This window comes from Bubalus kerabau, chromosome 5 (assembly GCF_029407905.1).
Source record: "Bubalus kerabau isolate K-KA32 ecotype Philippines breed swamp buffalo chromosome 5, PCC_UOA_SB_1v2, whole genome shotgun sequence".
In the NCBI taxonomy this organism is placed as follows: Eukaryota; Metazoa; Chordata; class Mammalia; order Artiodactyla; family Bovidae; genus Bubalus; species Bubalus kerabau.
This window is the reverse complement of record NC_073628.1, coordinates 5,765,742-5,783,342: the sequence shown is the minus strand read 5'-3', so window position 1 is coordinate 5,783,342 and position 17,601 is coordinate 5,765,742. Positions and strand designations below refer to the sequence as shown.

The window sequence follows — 17,601 nt, the reverse complement described above, 5'->3', positions numbered from 1 at the left end:
ATGGGTGTGTCTGGGGGTAAGGATGTGTGTCTTGGGGAGATAGTGGGTATAACTGTGGGTGTCCAGCGGACCTGAGTGCTGATAGGCAGGGCAGATTGTGTAGACGCCCCCTTTCCTATCCTGTGCTCAGACCCACGGGAACTCCCAGCCTGGCCCCCCCTTCCCTTGTGGCCCCCCCCCCACCCAGGGCAGAGGGCGTCCCAGAGAACTGCGACTGCCCTCGTGGGGTCATCTTACCCAGTGGTCACTACTCTGGAGGGTCCGGGAGAGGCAAGGAGGGACCCCGGGGATGTACAGGGACCCTTCTTCAAGAAAGTCTTTCTGGGCATGCCATCTGCTATGGGGCAGGGTGCTCCTTGGCAGACAGCTGTGGTTGGCAGTGCTTGGGGAGTTCAGGACTCCACCCAAGGTCGAGGCACCAGACTGTGAGCCCCACCAGCTCTCCTGGGCACTCCACCTGTGGGGACAAGCCCTGGTACCAGTCTCTGCCAACTTTCCCTCCGCTCCCCTCCCTCCCCCTCTATCTTCTCTGCATCTCTCTTCCACTGTGGGTCTCTCTATTTATCCCACTCTGTCCTCTGTCTATACTGTAGCCCCTAAACCTGTGACCCTCTCGGATGCTCGCTGTCCATTAGAACCTGGCCCTCTCTTCGACTTACTGTGGCTCTAAATGTCTCCTGTCTGTCCCCCTGTCTGTCACTCTGTCTTTCCCTGGCCTGCTAGGCGCCCTACCTCTGACCAGGTCGGCCGCGCCCACTCCCGCCCCCCAGGACCCCAGGTTGGGATGGGTGGGAGGTTTTGGCGGGAGGGGTGGGGCGGGTTCCCTGGCCCGAGGCCGGCGGGGCCCGGCCCTTGCGCCCCGCGCCGCCCCCGCCCGGCACTGGGCATGCCCCGGTCGCTTCTATATAAAGCGGCGCCGCCTGGGCCGGGCGCTGTGCCTCCGCCGCCGAGTCCCGCCGGGTCCCACGGCCCCGCAGAGCCGCTACTGAGCTCCAGGTACCCCGGCTGCTGCCCGCGCCCCGGGGAGAGCCAGGGAGGGGGCTGCGGGGCAGGGGCCGCAGGGACAGGACCTTGAGCGCCCGGACCCCCGGGGGGACCCGCGACACTACCTGCACCCCGCCACCCCGCCTTTCCCAGACAGCGCGTGCACACACGGGGAACCCGGTGCGCCCGCCGCTGGAAGGGCTGAGTGCCAGGACCCCCAGCGCTGCCGCGCGCAACTTGGGATGTGTGAGCTCTGGGTGCGCCCTCTTGGGGTCCCGGTGTCAGAAATCCCTCTGTTTCCTTCAAGTGGGGGTGGGGCAGCCTTGGACACCTCGGAGCTCAGGCAGGAGAGGCGCGGTGGCTGCCACCTCTCCACCCACAGAGTCTTAGGGGCTGCAGGCCGGGTGGAGACCCTGGCTGCCCTGACTGCCCCTCTGTCTCTCTCCCTCAGCCTCTCCCATCAGTCTCAGCCTCTCCTCCTGTACGATGGTGAGTCTCCTCTCCTCCCTCCCCACAAAGCCTGAGACCCTAACCAGAGGGAGGGCCCAGAGGGCAGCAGCGGGCACTAAAAACCTAGCCCTGGCATGGCCTGTGCAGGCAGCTCAGACCCGAGACCAGCTGCGTGCACACCCCTCGACTCCCCACCATGCGCCATGGGACAAGCAGCTGCTGAGGTGCCAGGCACTCCGTCTCTCCCCCATCAGGCCCAGGAGGCGGGCACTCTCCGTGCCCTTTGGCATTCATTTATTCTGCCATGTTCATTATTGCCATGTGCCCTGCCCCATTCTAAGTTTGGGGACACAGCAGTAAACCCAGTGTGGGCTCTCAGGGAACGCACGTTCTAAGAGGAGGCACCGAGGCTCAGAATTTGGCACCAGGAAACCGGGATTCGAGTCCAGGTTGGAGGCCCAGACCTCTGCCCTCCCGGCTGCCTGCAACAGGTTGTCTCCCGATGACTGAGGGGATTCTCTGGGTCATATCAGGACCCTGGGGGTGGACAGGGAGGGCACCAGGCAACCCCAAGGCCCAAGGAAACCTCATGACTTTTCCGGGAGGCCCAGCCTTTCCCCCGGAGGACAGGCCCACCTGTGTCCCCACCTGTTCACCCTGAGCCTCTGAGCAGGAGTCAGGAGTCAGCCAGCCTCAGAGGGGCAGGGTATAAGATTTCATGCAAAGAGCGCATTTCCATGACTCAGAACATCTGAAAAGAAGGACACCAGCTTTTTCCTTACTGGTGCCTGACCCAAGACTAGCCGCATAGCAGATCCTCAGGCCTACTTGGGGAAGACGCTGGGCCGGGTTCATCTACATATTTAGGTCTCAGCAGAACTCCATGATGGTCTGTGGGTCACTGAGGCCAGAGAGAGAAGAAAACAGCTCAGGAGTGATCGCTTGGTTTATTCGTTCATTTATTCTTCAGTCATCAAACACTGAGCAGCACGACAGTGTGCCAGGGCTGCCTTGATAAACAAAACAGCCAAAAACCTCTGCCCCTGTGAACCAAGCTCGGCAGACCTGGGCATGGGATGACAGGGCAGCGGTCCTGCTAGCAGCGCGTTGCCTTCTGCCCCCACCCCTTGGAGCACCGCACATACAGTTTGCAAAGCGTTCCCACCTGCATGTTCCTGCTGACAGGCTTCACCCTCCAATCCAACTCCATCCTCTTTGGTTCCCAGGCCCGGGTCTGCCCAAGGTTAGGAGACTGGGGGGCTTAGACCCTTGGGTGACTTAATGTGGCCCTTGCCCAGCCTGCCCAAGACCCCCCACTTCTGCCCCCCTCAGCTCTCCCTGGATCCGCTGGGTCCCGAGTGGGACTGCCCCCTGGGCTCCAAGGACCTGGAGGAAGAGGAGGGCCCGTGGGGCGGGGGCTCTGGCCTGCCGCCCCCGGGCTGCTTCCCTGGCTCCTGGCGCCACGACGTGGGCCTGGACTGCAAGGGCGCCTCCGAGGGGGCGGACGCCCAGGCCTGGACTGCACACTACTACAGCCTCCTGCAGAGCTGTCTGCAGCAAGCGGGCCTCCCGGAGACCCAGGACCGCAGCCAGGCGCCCCGCACAGGTGCCCGAGGGCTCCAGGGAGGTGGGGGCACCGCTGAGGGGAGGGGGGCACCCTCAGCCCAGCCTGCTTTCCATCTCTGTTAAGGTCAGCCCCTTCCCCCCATGCTTGGGCTCGGTCTGAAGCCAGGGAGGTGAGGTCAGTCAAACTCCGGCAGGCAGGCGTTTCAAAGGGCAGTTGGCACCAGTCAAGTCAGAGATCAAGGCTTCCCTCCCACCCCCAGAAGATCCAGCCCTGGGATTTGCAATCCATGTTCAGAGGAGCCAGCGCTTCTGTCAAAGTGTCTCGGGAGTTGCCATGGAGGCAGCTAGCAGTTGGGACCCAGGACTTCTCCCTTGCTTTGTCTGTTTTCTGTATCAGGCAGCCACAGAAGAGTCTGTGTGGACAGAGACTTTACAGTTAGAATAGGTGAACATCACAGACTTGGTCTCAGTGTAACAGACTGGGAAACTGGGGTTCAGCGACTCCTCACCCCGCTGCACAGGGACCAAGGGTTGCACAGAAAGTGGCAGAGCTCAGGCTAGAACCCAGGTCTCCAGGCACCCAACCTCCAGTGTCTTGTGGACCAGCTGCGAAGAGAAGGGGGCAACCTCACAGAGCGGGGGTGGGCAGGCGGCCTCCCCTTCCCTCTCCAGCCTCCTCTGTCCCCTTTACTGTTCTCATCTGATAACTGGGAAGGACCTGGGGGGCCCAAGGGTGAGGCCAGGGCCATGGGGGCAGGGAAAGGTGGGCAGAAAGACAGCAAGGGGAGCCCCTGGTGAGCTTGGCATCATTTTCTTCTCTCTCAAGGCTGCCCTGGGGCGGAGGTGACCTTGTGCATTCTGGGGTCCCCCAGCACCTTTCTGTCTGTGCTGCTGGAGGCTGGGGTCCAGAGCCCGGGTGAGTGCGTGCCCAAGTTCCCCCACCCCCTCCTACGGAAAGGGCAGCCCTGCCCTGGCCCGGCCACATCCCAAAATACCCGCCGACCCTGGCAACAGCCTGCATTCCACTGGACCAGCTGCCCTGCTCTGGAGGCGGGGTCGGGGGGGGGTGGGTTCTGGGAGCAGCTGCCCCCTACGACCCAGGGCCCCAGGCGGGAGGTGGAGGGCATGGGGACATCAAGCCTTCCCTGGCCAGCAACCCTCCTCTCTCTGCCCACAGGAAACATGCTCCTTTGCCTGTCCCCCGCTTGGCTGACAAAGGTGCCAGCCCCAGGGCAGCCGGGTGAGGCAGCCCTGCTGGTCTCCAAGGCCGTGAGCTTCCACCCGGGGGGCCTGACATTCCTGGATGACTTTGTTCCCCCTCGTCGGGCCACCTACTTCCTGGCTGGCCTGGGGCTGGGGCCTGGCTGGGGTCGAGAGGCGGCTGAGCTCGCCCGCGACCTGACCTGCCCCACCGGAGCCTCAGCCGAGCTGGCCCGGCTGCTGGAGGACCGGCTGCTGACGAGGCGGCTGCTGGCTCAGCAGGGCAACGTGGCCGTGCCAGCCACCCTGGCTTTCACCTACAAGCCATCAGCACTGCTGCGGGGAGGGGATGCCAGCCCGGGACTACGGCTGGTGGAGCTGAATGGCAAAGAGGGCCAGGAGACACTAGTGAAGGAGGAAGTGGGGGCCTTTCTGCGTTCCGAGGCCCTGGGTGATGCCCTGCAGGTAACCGGCTCCTGCCCCTGAGCCTGTGCAGATGCCAATGGGAGGGGACCCCCTGGATGGTTACAGGTCATGCCGGGAAGCCGTCCCCAGCTTTGAGCCCCTATGGTATGAGTGTCCCACCCTGCAGAGGCCTGGGTAGTGAGGCGGCTGCCTTACCCTCCCTGTTGCAGGTGGCCGTGAAGCTCAGTGGCTGGCGCTGGCGAGGGCGGCAGGCCTTGCGTCTGTATCCACGAGCTGAGCAGGGCCCAGTGGTGGACACAGTGCTGGCGTTGCTGGAGAAACTGGAAGAGGAGGAGAGTGTCTTGGTGGAGGCTGTCTGCCCACCTGCCCGGCTCCCCTTTGCAGGTGAGGGCTGCCTGGGCCAGCCCAGGGTGGAGCTTGGCTTGGCTTCCTGGCTGCTCTGTGCTCAGGCCTCACCGCCTCTCCCCAGGCAGCCCTCCCCCCGGCCCTGAGCTGGCCCTGCGGATCTGTGCAGTGGTGTGTCGGACACAGGGTGACAGGCCCCTGCTGAGCAAGGTGAGCCTGGCTCAGATTCAGGTCACGGTCCTGCTGCCGCACCCCAGCTTATTTCCACTGAGCTTCTGAGGACCCCTGGACAGGGAGGACAAAATCTCGGGGGTGGGGACTTTGGTTGCCTCTGGAAGGCCTCCTGGTCTGACACCCTTCTCTCCTCTCCCACCCATTGGGTACCCCTCCCACAACAGGAGCCCTACCTCGTATGCCATGCTGGCTACCAGGGCCCAGGGCTGGTTAGGGTTAGCCCTCTTCCCCCGGAGCTCTTGCCCACAGAAGAGACTGACCCAGGGTCCCCGATACGCTTTAGGAGGGGTCTCCAAGTTGGGGAGTTCAGGGAGGCTTAGGGATCCTCCTAGGTACACAGCTCTGGGCCAAACTGAGGAGAGATTCAGCCTTGCCCTCAGGGAGCTCTAGGGTTGGGCCCACCAGGCTGGCACAGCACCACCCCCCGCCACCCCGCTAGCACAGGAGCTGAGGACCTAGAAGCAAGCATACTTGGCACCCTTAGGGAACAGAGACCCCTACCTGGGCCTGGACGCCTGGAGAGAATCCCCGCAGGGGGACCAGATGAGCAGTGACAGGGGAGGGTGGTTTGTGCAGTCTAAGTCACACCAGAGGACAGGACTTGTTCAATGTCCAGGGAGGAGTGTGGCCGGGATTGTGGCATGCGGGAGGTGTGCTGAGGGCCGGGGATGGTCCCGGAGGGACCAGCCCCCTGAGTCGCCTCCCTGCGCAGGTGGTATGCAGCGTGGGCCGTGGGGACCGGCCTCTGCGACACCAGAGCTCCTTGCCCCGGACCCTGGAGGCGGCGCTGGCCCAGTGTGGCCTGGCGGAGGCCTCGCAGGTGGCAATCGTGCGGCAGCGCGTCAAGGCGGCGGCCGAGGCCGCGCTAGCCGCCGTGCTGACCCTGGAGGCCGGCCTGAGCGCTGAGCAGCGCGGTGGACGCCAGGTCCGCACTGACTTCCTCGGTGAGTGCGGGGCCTCTGGGGATTAGGACGGGCGGACGTGGGGGGGGATCCCCCGGAGGCCCGAAGGCGGCCTGCACTGAGCCCGCGCGCCCCTCTGCCCGGCCCAGGGGTGGACTTCGCCCTGACGGTGGCCGGTCGTGCGCTGACCCCCGTGGCCCTGGAGTTGAACGGAGGCCTGTGTCTGGAAGCGTGCGGCGCGCTCGAGGGGCTGTGGGCCGTGCAGCGCCCAGGCCTGGCGGCCGAGGAGGCGGCGGCCGCGCCGCTGGTGGAGACGATGCTGCGGCGCTCGGCGCGCTGCCTCATGGAGGGAAAGCAGCTGCTGCTGCTCGGCGCCGGCGGCGTCAGCAAGAAGTTCGTGTGGGAGGCGGCGCGCGACTACGGGCTCAAGGTGGGCAGGGCTTTGAGTCCCGGTGGGCGTGGTGAGGGCGGGGCCCGGGAGGTGTTGGCCTGGGGGCGGGGCCTATGCGGGGGCGGTCCAGCTTGGGCTTCCCAGGTGGAGCTAGTGCTTAAAGAACCCGCCTGCCGAAGCAAGAGATGTTAAGAGACCAGGGTTCCGATCCCTGGGTCGGGAAGGTCCCCTGGAGGAGGGCACTGTACCCACTCCACTATTCTTGCCTGGACAACCCCCATAGACAGAGGAGCCTGGCAGGCTATGGTCCATAGGGTCGCGGAGAGTCGGACACGACTGAACCGATTTAGCACAGAGCCTCAGAGTAGGGGCAGGGCCTATCGCCCCGCCCAGGTTAGAATTCTCAACTTTTTTTTTTTTGGCTCCTAGCTGAATTTTGTTCCCGCCGAGAGTAAAAGGCCCCCCCCTCGGGCCACCAGTCCTAAGCCCTAACCCTGTTGGTTTCCCTACAAACCCAGGCCAGACTGTGCCTGCCAGTAGGAGTCGACCAACCCTTTCTGACACCCTCACCCACCTAGATCACTCCCCCCACCCACCTCCCTCCTGCAACTATCTTTCCTCTGGCTAAATCTTATCAGGCTTCCCTGGAGGCTCAGACAGTAAAGAATCCATCTACAATGTGGGAGGCCTGGATTCGATCCCTGGGCTGGGAAGATCCCCTGGAGGAGGGCATGGCAACCCACTCCAGTGTTCTTGCCTGGAGAATCCCACGGACAGAAGAGCCTGGCAGGCTACAGTCCATGGGGTCGCACAGAGTCAGACACGACTGAGCGACTAAGCACTCAGCAAATCTTACTCAGCTCCCAGTTTAAGCACTGGCTCCTCTAGGTTGCCTTCCCTCCCCTCTGGGCTGCATAAGGTGTCTCACCTCTGCACTTTTCACTCAATCTTCACCAAACACACGTTGAGCGCCTAGCGCTGGTGAACCCTTCTCCCCCAAGGGCTAGGACCATATTCCAGGCCCCATCCCACTGCCCAGTGCCCCACACAAGCTGATCTCGGCCTGTCGCCGTCTGTGCTTTCTGCAGCTACACCTGGTGGAGTCAGACCCCAACCACTTTGCGTCCCAGCTGGTGCAGACCTTCATCCACTTCGACGTCACAGAGCACCGGCGGGATGAGGAGAATGCCCGGGTGCTGGCGGAGCTGGTGCGGGCACGCGGCCTGCAGCTCGATGGCTGCTTTTCCTACTGGGATGACTGCCTGGTGCTCACAGCCTTGCTCTGCCAGGAGCTGGGCCTGCCTTGCAACCCACCAGCCGCCATGCGCCTGGCCAAGCAGAAGAGCCGCACCCAGCTGCACCTGTTGTGCCGCCGTGGCCCACCCTGGCCCGCGCCCTCCCTCTATGCTGTGCCCTGCTGTCCACTAGAGAGTGAGGCCGATGTGGACAGGGCTGTCCGCCAGGTGCCCCTACCAGGCGTCATGAAGCTGGAGTTTGGGGCCGGCGCGGTGGGTGTGCGGCTGGTGAAGAATGCCTCGCAGTGCCGCGAGCACTTTTCCCGGATCGCCCGAGACTTGCAGGGCGAGGCTGACCACCCGGGCATTGGGCTGGGCTGGGGCAATGCTATGCTGCTGATGGAGTTCATCGAGGGCACGGAACATGATGTGGATCTGGTGTTGTTCGGCGGGCGGCTGCTGGCTGCCTTCGTCTCTGACAATGGCCCCACGCGGCTGCCTGGCTTCACTGAGACCGCAGCCTGCATGCCCACTGGGCTGGCCCCGGAGCAGGAGGCGCAGCTGGTGCAGGCCGCCTTCCGCTGTTGCCTGGGCTGCGGGCTGCTGGACGGGGTCTTCAACGTGGAGCTCAAGCTGACCGGGGCTGGGCCGCGGCTCATTGAGATCAACCCCCGCATGGGCGGCTTCTACCTGCGAGACTGGATCCTGGAGCTTTATGGTGTGGACCTGCTGCTGGCTGCAGCTATGGTGGCCTGTGGCCTGCGACCTGCCCTGCCAGCCCACCCCCGCGCCCGGGGCCACCTGGTGGGTGTCATGTGCCTGGTGTCCCAGCACCTGCAGGCACTGAGTTCCACCGCCAGCCCTGAGACCCTGCAGGCTCTTCACGACCAGGGCCTGCTGCGCCTCAATCTGCTGGAGGAGGCCCTGGTGCCTGGCGAATACGAGGAGCCCTACTGCAGTGTGGCCTGTGCTGGGTCCAGCCCAGCCGAGGCCCGTCACCGCCTGCTGGGCCTCTGCCAGGGCCTGGGCATTGATGGGCCCCACTACCCCGTTGCCTACTTCTTGTCCCATTTCAAATAGCGCTGGGGCCAGAGGGCAGGGGGAAAGTGCTGGAGGGGGTGCTGTGGTACCCTCTGCTCCCTGGAGCTCTCCCTGCTTCTCTTCCCACGGCCCCGCCCCACCCTGGGCTGGTCCACTCCAAGGCCCCAGGTCTTTCCAGAGCCCAGGGCTCTTTCGACACCAAGGCCTCCTGGACTTGAGGGCAACAAAAGAAAGTATCTGGTGAGCCGCTGCGGGGCCTTCTTGCCCTCTCGAAGGCCTCCGTCCAGCCCCACAGCTGCCCAGGACTCTAGCCATGGAGAAGCAGCACCTGTACACACAGACACACACACCCCCTGCCCCCAGGTTGGTGGGAGTAGGCCCAAACCCAGCCCATCCTTCCCACCACCCCCCAGGTCTGTTTCTCTTCCTGCTGCCTATAGAAGAGAGCCTTGAACAAATCCCAAGAAAACCTGAGACTAAACCCCTCATCCTCCTACTCTCACTCCCTCATTTAACAAATTCCAGATAGTTCTAGAGCCTGCTGACAACTTTTGGCAGTGCCCCGTCTGCCTCATTCGGCCTGAGCAGTAGAAGCAGGTGACCTGGGGTCAGCAGTAACCATCTCCCCTCCAGGCAGACACTATTGCTCCATTCTACAGATAAGGAAACAGGCTCAGAGAGGAACAGCCACTGCTTCAGTGTCTTGCCACTGTGATGGAAGGGTTGAGGACAAGATGCACATCCAGATTTCCGCTTTTACTGAGCCCTACCCACCCACTCCCATGGACCCATGGACCAGGGAGCCTGGTAGGCTACAGTCCATGGGGTTGCAAAGAGTCGGACAGGACTGAGCGACTTCACTTCACTTCACTTCACTTCACCCGCCCACTCAGCTTCCGGGCCCCACCCACCTCCTTACCCTCATTCACATGTGGTCCTGAGACAGGTGAACACCCCTCCATGCACTCTGCACCTTATCCACCTAGCTCTGGTGCTTTGGCCTCAGGCACACTTAACTTGCATTGGCAGAGGAGACGACACTCCTGTTCTCATTCAGGGAAAGCTGCTCTAAGGACTCTTTCTCCGTGCAGCACAGGAGCTGTGGACAGCTCCACAGGCATCCCTCTCCAAATAAAGGCTTATGGACTAGTGACATGTGCAGAGTCTGGGCCAGGTTCTTGCCACTTGGACAACACTTCTCAGTGTAGGTAGACAGGGGATGTGGGAGGGGGAAGGGGAGGTAGTTAAGGGCTACCTGTTGCATCTAAAAAGTGAAAGTGCTAGTCGCTCAGTAGCCTGCCAGGCTCCTCTGTTCATGGAATTCTCCAGGCAAGACTACTGGAGTGGGTTGCCATTTCCTTCTCCAGGGGATCTTCCCAACCCAGAGGATTGAACCTGGGTCTCCTGCTTTGCAGACAGATTCTTTACTGTCTGAGCCACCAGGGAAGGATAAACTGCTACACTGTCAGGCCTCTGGGTTCACCATTGGCAAGGGGTGTGCCAAGGGCACCCACACCAGGACCCAAACCTGAGGGTTTCCTGAAGATGGAATTACAGCAAGGGCCAACCCCAACCAGATAACCCTTCTCCAGGCTGGAGACTCTGAATTCTGTCCATTTGAGTTCATATATAGCCCCCACGGTCCAACTGGAATGCACATCCAGACAGCTTCCAAACTGTTGGAAATCATCCAAGGTCTGGTCTGGCCCAATTCACACCCCAAAGCCCCATCCAACAAGAATCTGTGCCCACATCTAAACTGACAGGCCGGGTTTGGCATGTTCGTTATTGTAGTGTTGCCAAATACAAGTTCTTGTGCCTGATGCACAGCCCAAGCCTGTATTTATGGGTGGGTTGATGAGACTTGAAGGAATGAATCCTTTTGGGGAGGAACCTGTGGCTCAGAGAGTAAAGAATCTGCCTGCAGTATGGGAGACTTAGGTTCAATCCCTGAATCGGGAAGATCACCTGGAGGAGGGCATGCAACCCACTTCAGTATCCTTGCCTGGAGAATTCCATGCACAGAGGGACCTGGTGGGCTACAGTCCCGTTGGCTTGCAAAGAGCTGGACAGAACTGAGCGACTAACACTTTCACTGGCAACAAAACCCAGCAGTGAGTTGAATACGGAGCAGTAAATGCTCTGACTTTCAAGTCTTTGAGCCGAGAGGCACATTAGGGAAGCCGTGTTGCAGCCGCCGGCTCCCTTGCAGCGTCGAACAGAGATACTGTACCTGCCTCTCGCCGCCACCCAGACAACCCGGCAGCGCAGGGCTCCAACAGGGCTGGGAAATGTGTTTACGCTCAAACCAGCATTCACTTTCGACTATGTCCCATCCATGCTCAAACTCTCCCCAGAACCACAACAGTCGCCTTCCAGGAGGCTCTTGTCCGGTGCCGCCCCCGGGGAGCTGCGTTGGGAAGACTGAGCGGCCGGCCGAAGCCTGGGTCCGGCTGGATTCCGCACTTCAGCACTCTGGAACTACCATTCCCGAGATGCCTTACTCCCGCCGCCGACTCGAGGGCGGGGGAATCTCTTGTGTCATAGGTGCGCGAGGCTGTCGCGGAGTGATGACGTAAGACCCCGGGCTCCCGGCCTGTCAGTCTGAGCGCAGCTGGGTACTCGCTGGTGGGCCCGCGGGGCCGGCGCAGCCATGGCGGCGGTGTTTGACCTGGACCTGGAGACAGAGGAAGGCAGCGAAGGCGAGGGCGAGCCAGAGCTCAGCCCCGCGGTGAGTGGTCCGCCCGGGCGCCGCTTGACCCCGGCTCGATCCCGTCGTCCAGGCGATGGGATCGCCCGGGCACCCCCTGGCAGAGAGGGCTCGGGTCCTGCAGACGCTGGTTTGTCTCAGATCCCAGCCACTGTTAAGATCTGACCTTCTCCACGCCCCGATCTATCCTGCACGCTCCCAGCCCTTCCCCTGCGTCTCCCTATCCTGCCCTCGCCTCTCCTCCCCAGTCCTGGTCCATCGCCTACCAGCTCCCGTATCTGACCCTCTCTTCTGGGCTAAGCAGTCCAGCTTTGGGGAGAGGGAGCCTGGCACCTCCCTTGGCTCTTACCCCTCGGTTTCTCACAGGACGCGTGTCCCCTCGCGGAGTTGAGGGCGGCTGGCCTGGAGTGAGTGAGGGTCGTGTTGGGGGAGGAGGGAATGGGCTGGGGAAGGGGACCTGAGGAGCTCAGGAGCGCATTGCCTCCATTAACCTCCTGTGTCCGCAGGCCTGTGGGACACTATGAGGAGGTGGAGCTGACTGAGAGCAGTGTGAACCCGGGCCCCGAGCGCATCGGTCCCCACTGCTTTGAGCTGCTGCGTGTGCTGGGCAAGGGGAACTATGGCAAGGTACTGGCTCTCCTCCTTCCTGACTGGCCTCATAGCCTCAGTTTTGCTGCATCAAAGCATCTCAGAACTAATTAGACTTGTAGGGACTACCCTGGCAGTCCAATGATTAAGACTCTGCACTTCCAGTACAGGGGTACAGGTTTGATCCCTGGCCAGGGAACTAAGATCCCACCTGTGGAGCTGCCAAAAAATTTTCAAATTAGACTTGTAAATCAGCGAGCCTCTGATTGAACTCAGAGGGAAGGAAGAAAGAGCAAATCCTCTCAGAATTAGACTTGAACTCTTTACTACCCCACCCCTGGGTGGGCCTAGGCTTCTTGGTCCCAGTACCAGAGCTGCAGGGTGGAGCTTTTTGAAGATAGGGATGGAGAGGGAGGTTGATCCTGTCTCCCCTGCCCTACAGGTGTTCCAGGTGCGAAAGGTACAGGGCAGCAATCTGGGCAAAATATATGCCATGAAAGTCCTGAGGAAGGTGAGTCATTCATTTTTCCAACAGCTCATCACTGAGTGACTGCCATTCCCAGTGCACTATGCCGGGCTTTTTGGGGACAGGAGTGAATGTGCGAGAGAAGATGGTCACTGTCTTGAACATTTGCTTGTTTATCATCAATTTCGATTATGTTGTTTTGCTGTACTTCTCAACTGTGGACCCTGTTGCCTCCCAGGGATCATTTAGCAGTGTCTGTGTACATTTTTGAGTCATGACTAGAGGGGGGATGCTACTGGTACCCAGTGGGTTGAGGCCAGGGATTCTGCTAAAGATCTGCAGTGCAAAGATAGCCCCCCACCACAAAGAATTGTCTGCCTCAAACATCATGAGAGTGGAGGTTGAGAAACACCATGTTGTTGTTCAGTCGGTAAGTCATGTCTGTATGGGTTCTGCTTCTGTGAAGAACTGACTCATTGGAAAAGACCCTGATGCTGGGAAAGATTGAAAGCAGGAGGAGAAGGGGACAACAAAGGATAAGATGGTTGGATGGCATCACCGACTCGATGGACATGAGTTTGAGCAAGCTCCAGGAGTCGGTGATGGACTGGGAAGCCTGGCGTGCTGCAGTCCATGGGGTCGCAAAGAGTCGGACACGACTGAGCAACTAAACTGAACTGAAGTCATGTCTGACTCTTTGTGACCCCATGGACTGCAGCACACCAAGCTCCTCTGTCTTCCACTATCTCCCAGAGTCTGCTCAAACTCTTTTGAGCATCAGGGTCTTTTCCAATGAGTTGGCTCTTCACATCAGATAGCCATGCTACTAGGATAATAAGCCAGTCCCTGGAAAGGATGGTCACTGATAGCAGTAGACTATGGAGAAATATAGTGGAGTGATAGAGGCTGGCCAGGAAGGGTCATGACTGCAGGGGGGCTGAGGGAGTCCTGGGCACACACCTTCTAACCCATCGCTGCCTCTGCAGGCCAAAATTGTGCGCAACGCCAAGGACACGGCACACACGCGGGCTGAGCGGAACATTCTGGAGTCGGTGAAGCACCCCTTCATTGTGGAACTGGCCTATGCCTTCCAGACTGGCGGCAAACTTTACCTCATCCTCGAGTGCCTCAGCGGTACGAACGGGGATGCAGCTGGGGGGCGGGCAAGGCCAGGGAACCAACGCAGGGAGCTCTGGCGGGGGAGCTGGGAGAGATGTGGGGAGCAGAATGGTGGGGGGCCCCCACCTCATCCATCCCTCCATCCATCCATTCATGCATGCATACATTCATTCATTCAGCAAACGTCTGTCCAGCGCCTCTTGTGTTCCTCCCCTGTGTTGGGGTGGATGGGAATGGTGGGAGTTGGTAGAGACGTCCAGAGGGTTGTTCTGTCCGTTTCCACTGCGACTCCTTCACATCCTGGTCCTCTGTCCTGCGTTCCCTGCATCCAGTTAGACCCCAGTCCAGGTGGCTTATTCTCTCCGTCCTCTCTGCCCTCGGGGGGAGGGGAGGAGTCCCAGCACTTTCTTCACTGGCCTCGAAGGCTCCAGCTCACTCCCTTCCTAGTGTCTCCTCCATGAACTCCCAGGGTCAGCACGGGATTGTCCCCACCCTCCTGCTCAGAGCTCCATGCCTCCCCGTACCTGCCTGGATGGCCTCCTTGGGCCCGGTGTCTTCTGCTCACCAGGACGTGATCTGGGCCTGTTCTTCCTGCTGACCCCAGCTGTACCCACGAACCCCAGGGGCTTCATTCCCTGCATGCCATCTCTGCATGCCCTTAAGTCTCACCACTGCCATGGACTTTCTCTGTCCGCTCACGTGGGGGTGGATTGTGTCCGCCTGTCCCCTCTGTGAGGGTTTTGGGGTTAGGCTCTCGGAGCTGTAGCCTCGGGCTGGCGTATCCGAGCGTCCATGTGCATCCGTCTCCCCATTAGACTGAGCATCCTGAGGGCTGTGGCTGGGTCTCTTCATCTCTGTCCCCAGCTTCACCCCACACAGGGCCGGGCACCGAGTAGGCGTCGGTAGATGTTTGCTGAATTGAATTGAATCCCCACGGCAGCTCTGGGAGGCAGGTAGGGCGGGAATTCTGAGCCCCACTCTCCCCGAGAACAAACCGAGACTCGGCGAGCAGAGGAGCTTGGTCCCGGCACGCAGCTGCTAACGTGTCTGTGTCACAGGTGGTGAGCTTTTCACGCACCTGGAGCGAGAAGGCATCTTCCTAGAAGACACGGCCTGGTGGGTGTTACCTCTTACCTCCCTCCTGATCGGGTCCAGGGCCTGGGCCTGGCTCCAGCCCCACCCTGGCCTTCACTCTGTCCTGTCCCTGCAGTTTCTACCTGTCGGAGATCACACTGGCCCTGGGCCATCTCCACTCCCAAGGCATCATCTACCGGGACCTCAAACCTGAAAACATCATGCTCAACAGCCAGGGTGCGCCGATGTGGGGAGGGCTGAGCCCAGTGGAGGGCAGGGGGGCTGGGCCCTGACCTCTAACATTCTCCCTCAGGCCACATCAAACTGACGGACTTTGGCCTCTGCAAGGAGTCGATCCACGAGGGCGCCGTGACCCACACCTTCTGCGGCACCATCGAGTACATGTAAGCGGCAGCTGGCTGGGCCCAGGGACGGGCAGCACAGTCAGGCAGGGCTTGGTCTGACTGGCGGTTCCACCTGGCCCCCAGGGCCCCTGAGATTCTGGTGCGCAGTGGCCACAACCGGGCGGTGGACTGGTGGAGCTTGGGGGCCCTGATGTACGACATGCTCACTGGATCGGCAAGTCCAGCCTCCTCGGGAGGGCGGGTGTCAGGGTGGGAGGAGGGGCCCCTCCCGGGGCAGGGGCAGCCCGTGGGCAGCCTGCAAGGCGCCCCTCACCCTCTGCCTTCTCCAGCCACCCTTCACTGCAGAGAACCGGAAGAAAACCATGGACAAAATCATCAGAGGGAAGCTGGAGCTGCCCCCCTACCTCACCCCGGATGCCCGGGATCTTGTTAAAAAGGTGGGTTCCCTCTTGCACTCGGTCCTGCCCCGTCTTCTCTCCCAGGCCCTGCAAGTGTGCCTGAACCCCCCTGGGTCGGGGTTGCTGGACCCCCCCCACCCCACTGACACACACACCAAACACTGTATGTTTGGAGAGAGAGCACTTGCTATGGGGTCTGAGACATCAGCTGTGATGCAGACCAGCTGCCAACCCTGGACAAGTCTCTGCGCCTGCGTGCTAAGTCGCTTTGGTCATGTCCAACTCTTTGCCACCCCATGGACTGTAGCCTGCCAGGCTCCTCTGTCCGTGGGATTCTCCAGGCAAGAACACTGGAGTGGGTTGCCATGCCCGAGTCCTAATCAGTGAGACTCGCTGCTCTCCTCAAAAAGGTGATCCTTGGGGATCGAGGTTGGGAGGGCAGGCGCCCCATCCAGATTGCAAGTTGCACCCCCATGAATTTCCCCTTGGGGCGATGCCAGCAACCAGACACCTTTGCAAAGGCTTCGTGGAGAAGGGGGTGCCTTTGGACCAAACCTTGGAAATCCTGAGGGTGTCAGCAGGGGGAGACCACACTCCAGAGCTCCCACCACAACCCGCAACCCCCGGGTCACTTTTCCCCACCCCCTTTCTGAATGCTCGGTCTGTAACTCTGCCTGAGACCCTGACCCTCCGCCCTTGTCCTGCAGTTCCTGAAGCGGAATCCTAACCAGCGGATTGGAGGGGGCCCCGGGGACGCTGCTGATGTGCAGGTGAAACCATCGTGAGGGGCCAGGCTGAGCTCCCAGGGTGCCTGGATGCTCAGTGGGCAGGGCCTCAGGGCAGAGGGTGTTTCTAAGGGAGCCAGGATTTGAAATGTTGGCATGTTGCTGGGCATTCTATTCACAGAGGCACCCCTTCTTCCGGCACGTTAATTGGGATGACCTCCTGGCCCGCCGTGTGGACCCCCCTTTCCGGCCTTCCCTGGTGAGTGGAGGCCTCGCTGGCCAAGGGGCGGGTGGGGGGCGGGTACGGGGCTAGTGGGACCAGTTGTGGAGTGGGTGGGGGGCGGGTGGGGGCCCCGGGGGCCCCTTCCTGGACGCCTCTGACCCTCCCTCCCGGGCGCCCACAGCAGTCGGAGGAGGACGTGAGCCAGTTTGACTCCCACTTCACGAGGCAGATGCCAGTGGACAGTCCAGACGACACGACGCTCAGTGAGAGTGCCAACCAGGCCTTCCTGGTGAGGTTGGGGGCCTGAGGGGTGGGGGCCGGGGCCGGGGCCAAGGAGCCGCTGACCCCAAGCATCGCTCGGTCTCTGCCCCCAGGGCTTCACGTACGTGGCGCCCTCCGTCCTGGACAGCATCAAGGAGGCCTTCTCCTTCCAGCCCAAGCTGCGCTCGCCCAGGCGTCTCAACAGCAGTCCCCGGACCCCCGTCAGGTACCGTGGGGGCGTGGCCGGCTCCAGCTGTGGTCCTGCCGCCAACCCTGGGGCTGCCCTGGCCGTCTCCTGGCCAGCCTCAGCCTCCACTTCTCCATCTACTGTGGGGACTCCTGTGGGTGGGCACGTGACCACAGGGCCTGAGCCCCAGGCGTGGGGACGGGGAAGGGGGAGAGTCGCCCCTCCTGGTCCCGGGCCAAGAAGACGCTGATTTGGCTTCGATTTCCCCTGCAGCCCCCTGAAGTTCTCGCCCTTCGAGGGGTTCCGGCCCAGCCCCGGCCCACAGGAGCTCGTGGAGCCCCCACTACCTCCTCTGCTGCCACCGCCGCCACCACCACCGCCCTCGAGCACTGCTCCTCTCCCCATCCGACCCCCCTCGGGGACCAAGAAGTCCAAGAGGGGCCGCGGGCGCCCTGGGCGCTAAGAGAATGGGTGGGGATACGGGCGGCGGGACCCTGGGCCAGTTCCAGAGACCTGGAGCCGTGCCTAGGGGTACAGGAGTGACTGGTGTGAGTCAGTCTCGATTGGGGTGGCCATACCCCGGAATCATGACCACCAAGGGCTGTTGGCTATGGCTGCCAGTTGAGGGGGCGCCCACCTGGCCTCCTGCAGTTGAGCTGTGCCCTTGGAGAATTAAAAGGATCGAATCATGGCACCGACCTGGCTCTTCCT

At 61.5% G+C, this 17,601-nt stretch overlaps 2 protein-coding genes and 1 long non-coding RNA gene across 5 annotated transcripts; 2 read left to right on the top strand and 1 right to left on the bottom strand.

The window, feature by feature from the left end:
• The first annotated feature begins 919 nt into the window (after window positions 1-919).
• Window positions 920-10,010, top strand: CARNS1 (carnosine synthase 1). Of its 2 annotated transcripts, XM_055580666.1 has the most exons (10): window positions 920-996; window positions 1,436-1,473; window positions 2,767-3,040; window positions 3,827-3,916; window positions 4,178-4,665; window positions 4,836-5,010; window positions 5,096-5,181; window positions 5,918-6,149; window positions 6,257-6,537; window positions 7,587-10,010. In XM_055580666.1, the coding sequence occupies exons 2-10, from the start codon at window positions 1,471-1,473 to the stop codon at window positions 8,811-8,813; spliced, it is 2,856 nt and encodes a 951-aa protein (XP_055436641.1). In that variant the 5' UTR covers window positions 920-996; window positions 1,436-1,470; the 3' UTR covers window positions 8,814-10,010. The 2 variants fall into 2 exon arrangements, with proteins under 2 accessions (XP_055436641.1, XP_055436642.1); XM_055580667.1 differs by lacking the exon at window positions 2,767-3,040 and having other exon boundaries at window positions 943-996.
• LOC129652263 (uncharacterized) lies at window positions 2,953-6,492 on the bottom strand. Its single transcript, XR_008714503.1, has 3 exons — window positions 5,707-6,492; window positions 4,822-4,946; window positions 2,953-3,413 (listed from the first exon to the last, which is right to left on the bottom strand). It is a non-coding gene; the product is annotated as an uncharacterized LOC129652263 (long non-coding RNA).
• A 1,328-nt stretch (window positions 10,011-11,338) lies between the features above and the next one.
• On the top strand, window positions 11,339-17,581 carry RPS6KB2 (ribosomal protein S6 kinase B2). 2 transcript variants are annotated; one of them, XM_055580663.1, is made up of 15 exons: window positions 11,340-11,505; window positions 11,851-11,891; window positions 11,991-12,111; window positions 12,515-12,583; window positions 13,525-13,672; window positions 14,716-14,773; window positions 14,868-14,968; window positions 15,045-15,135; window positions 15,220-15,310; window positions 15,426-15,533; window positions 16,202-16,264; window positions 16,401-16,478; window positions 16,624-16,731; window positions 16,817-16,929; window positions 17,164-17,581. In XM_055580663.1, exons 1-15 carry the CDS (start codon window positions 11,428-11,430, stop codon window positions 17,351-17,353), a joined length of 1,458 nt encoding a protein of 485 aa, XP_055436638.1. In that variant the 5' UTR covers window positions 11,340-11,427; the 3' UTR covers window positions 17,354-17,581. The 2 variants fall into 2 exon arrangements, with proteins under 2 accessions (XP_055436639.1, XP_055436638.1); XM_055580664.1 differs by lacking the exons at window positions 14,716-14,773; window positions 14,868-14,968 and having other exon boundaries at window positions 11,339-11,505.
• The last annotated feature ends 20 nt before the right edge of the window (window positions 17,582-17,601 follow it).

Excerpts from the sequence above, each read along its gene's own strand:
- RPS6KB2 (XM_055580663.1), top strand. The coding sequence starts at position 11,428 with ATGGCGGCGGTGTTTGACCTGGACCTGGAGACAGAGGAAGGCAGCGAA. Across the intron at positions 12,112-12,514 it reads GCAAGGGGAACTATGGCAAG|GTGTTCCAGGTGCGAAAGGT; the intron begins GTACTGGCTCTC and ends CCTGCCCTACAG. Across the intron at positions 12,584-13,524 it reads CCATGAAAGTCCTGAGGAAG|GCCAAAATTGTGCGCAACGC; the intron begins GTGAGTCATTCA and ends CTGCCTCTGCAG.
- CARNS1 (XM_055580666.1), top strand. Across the intron at positions 3,041-3,826 it reads CAGCCAGGCGCCCCGCACAG|GCTGCCCTGGGGCGGAGGTG; the intron begins GTGCCCGAGGGC and ends TTCTCTCTCAAG. Across the intron at positions 3,917-4,177 it reads GGCTGGGGTCCAGAGCCCGG|GAAACATGCTCCTTTGCCTG; the intron begins GTGAGTGCGTGC and ends CTCTGCCCACAG.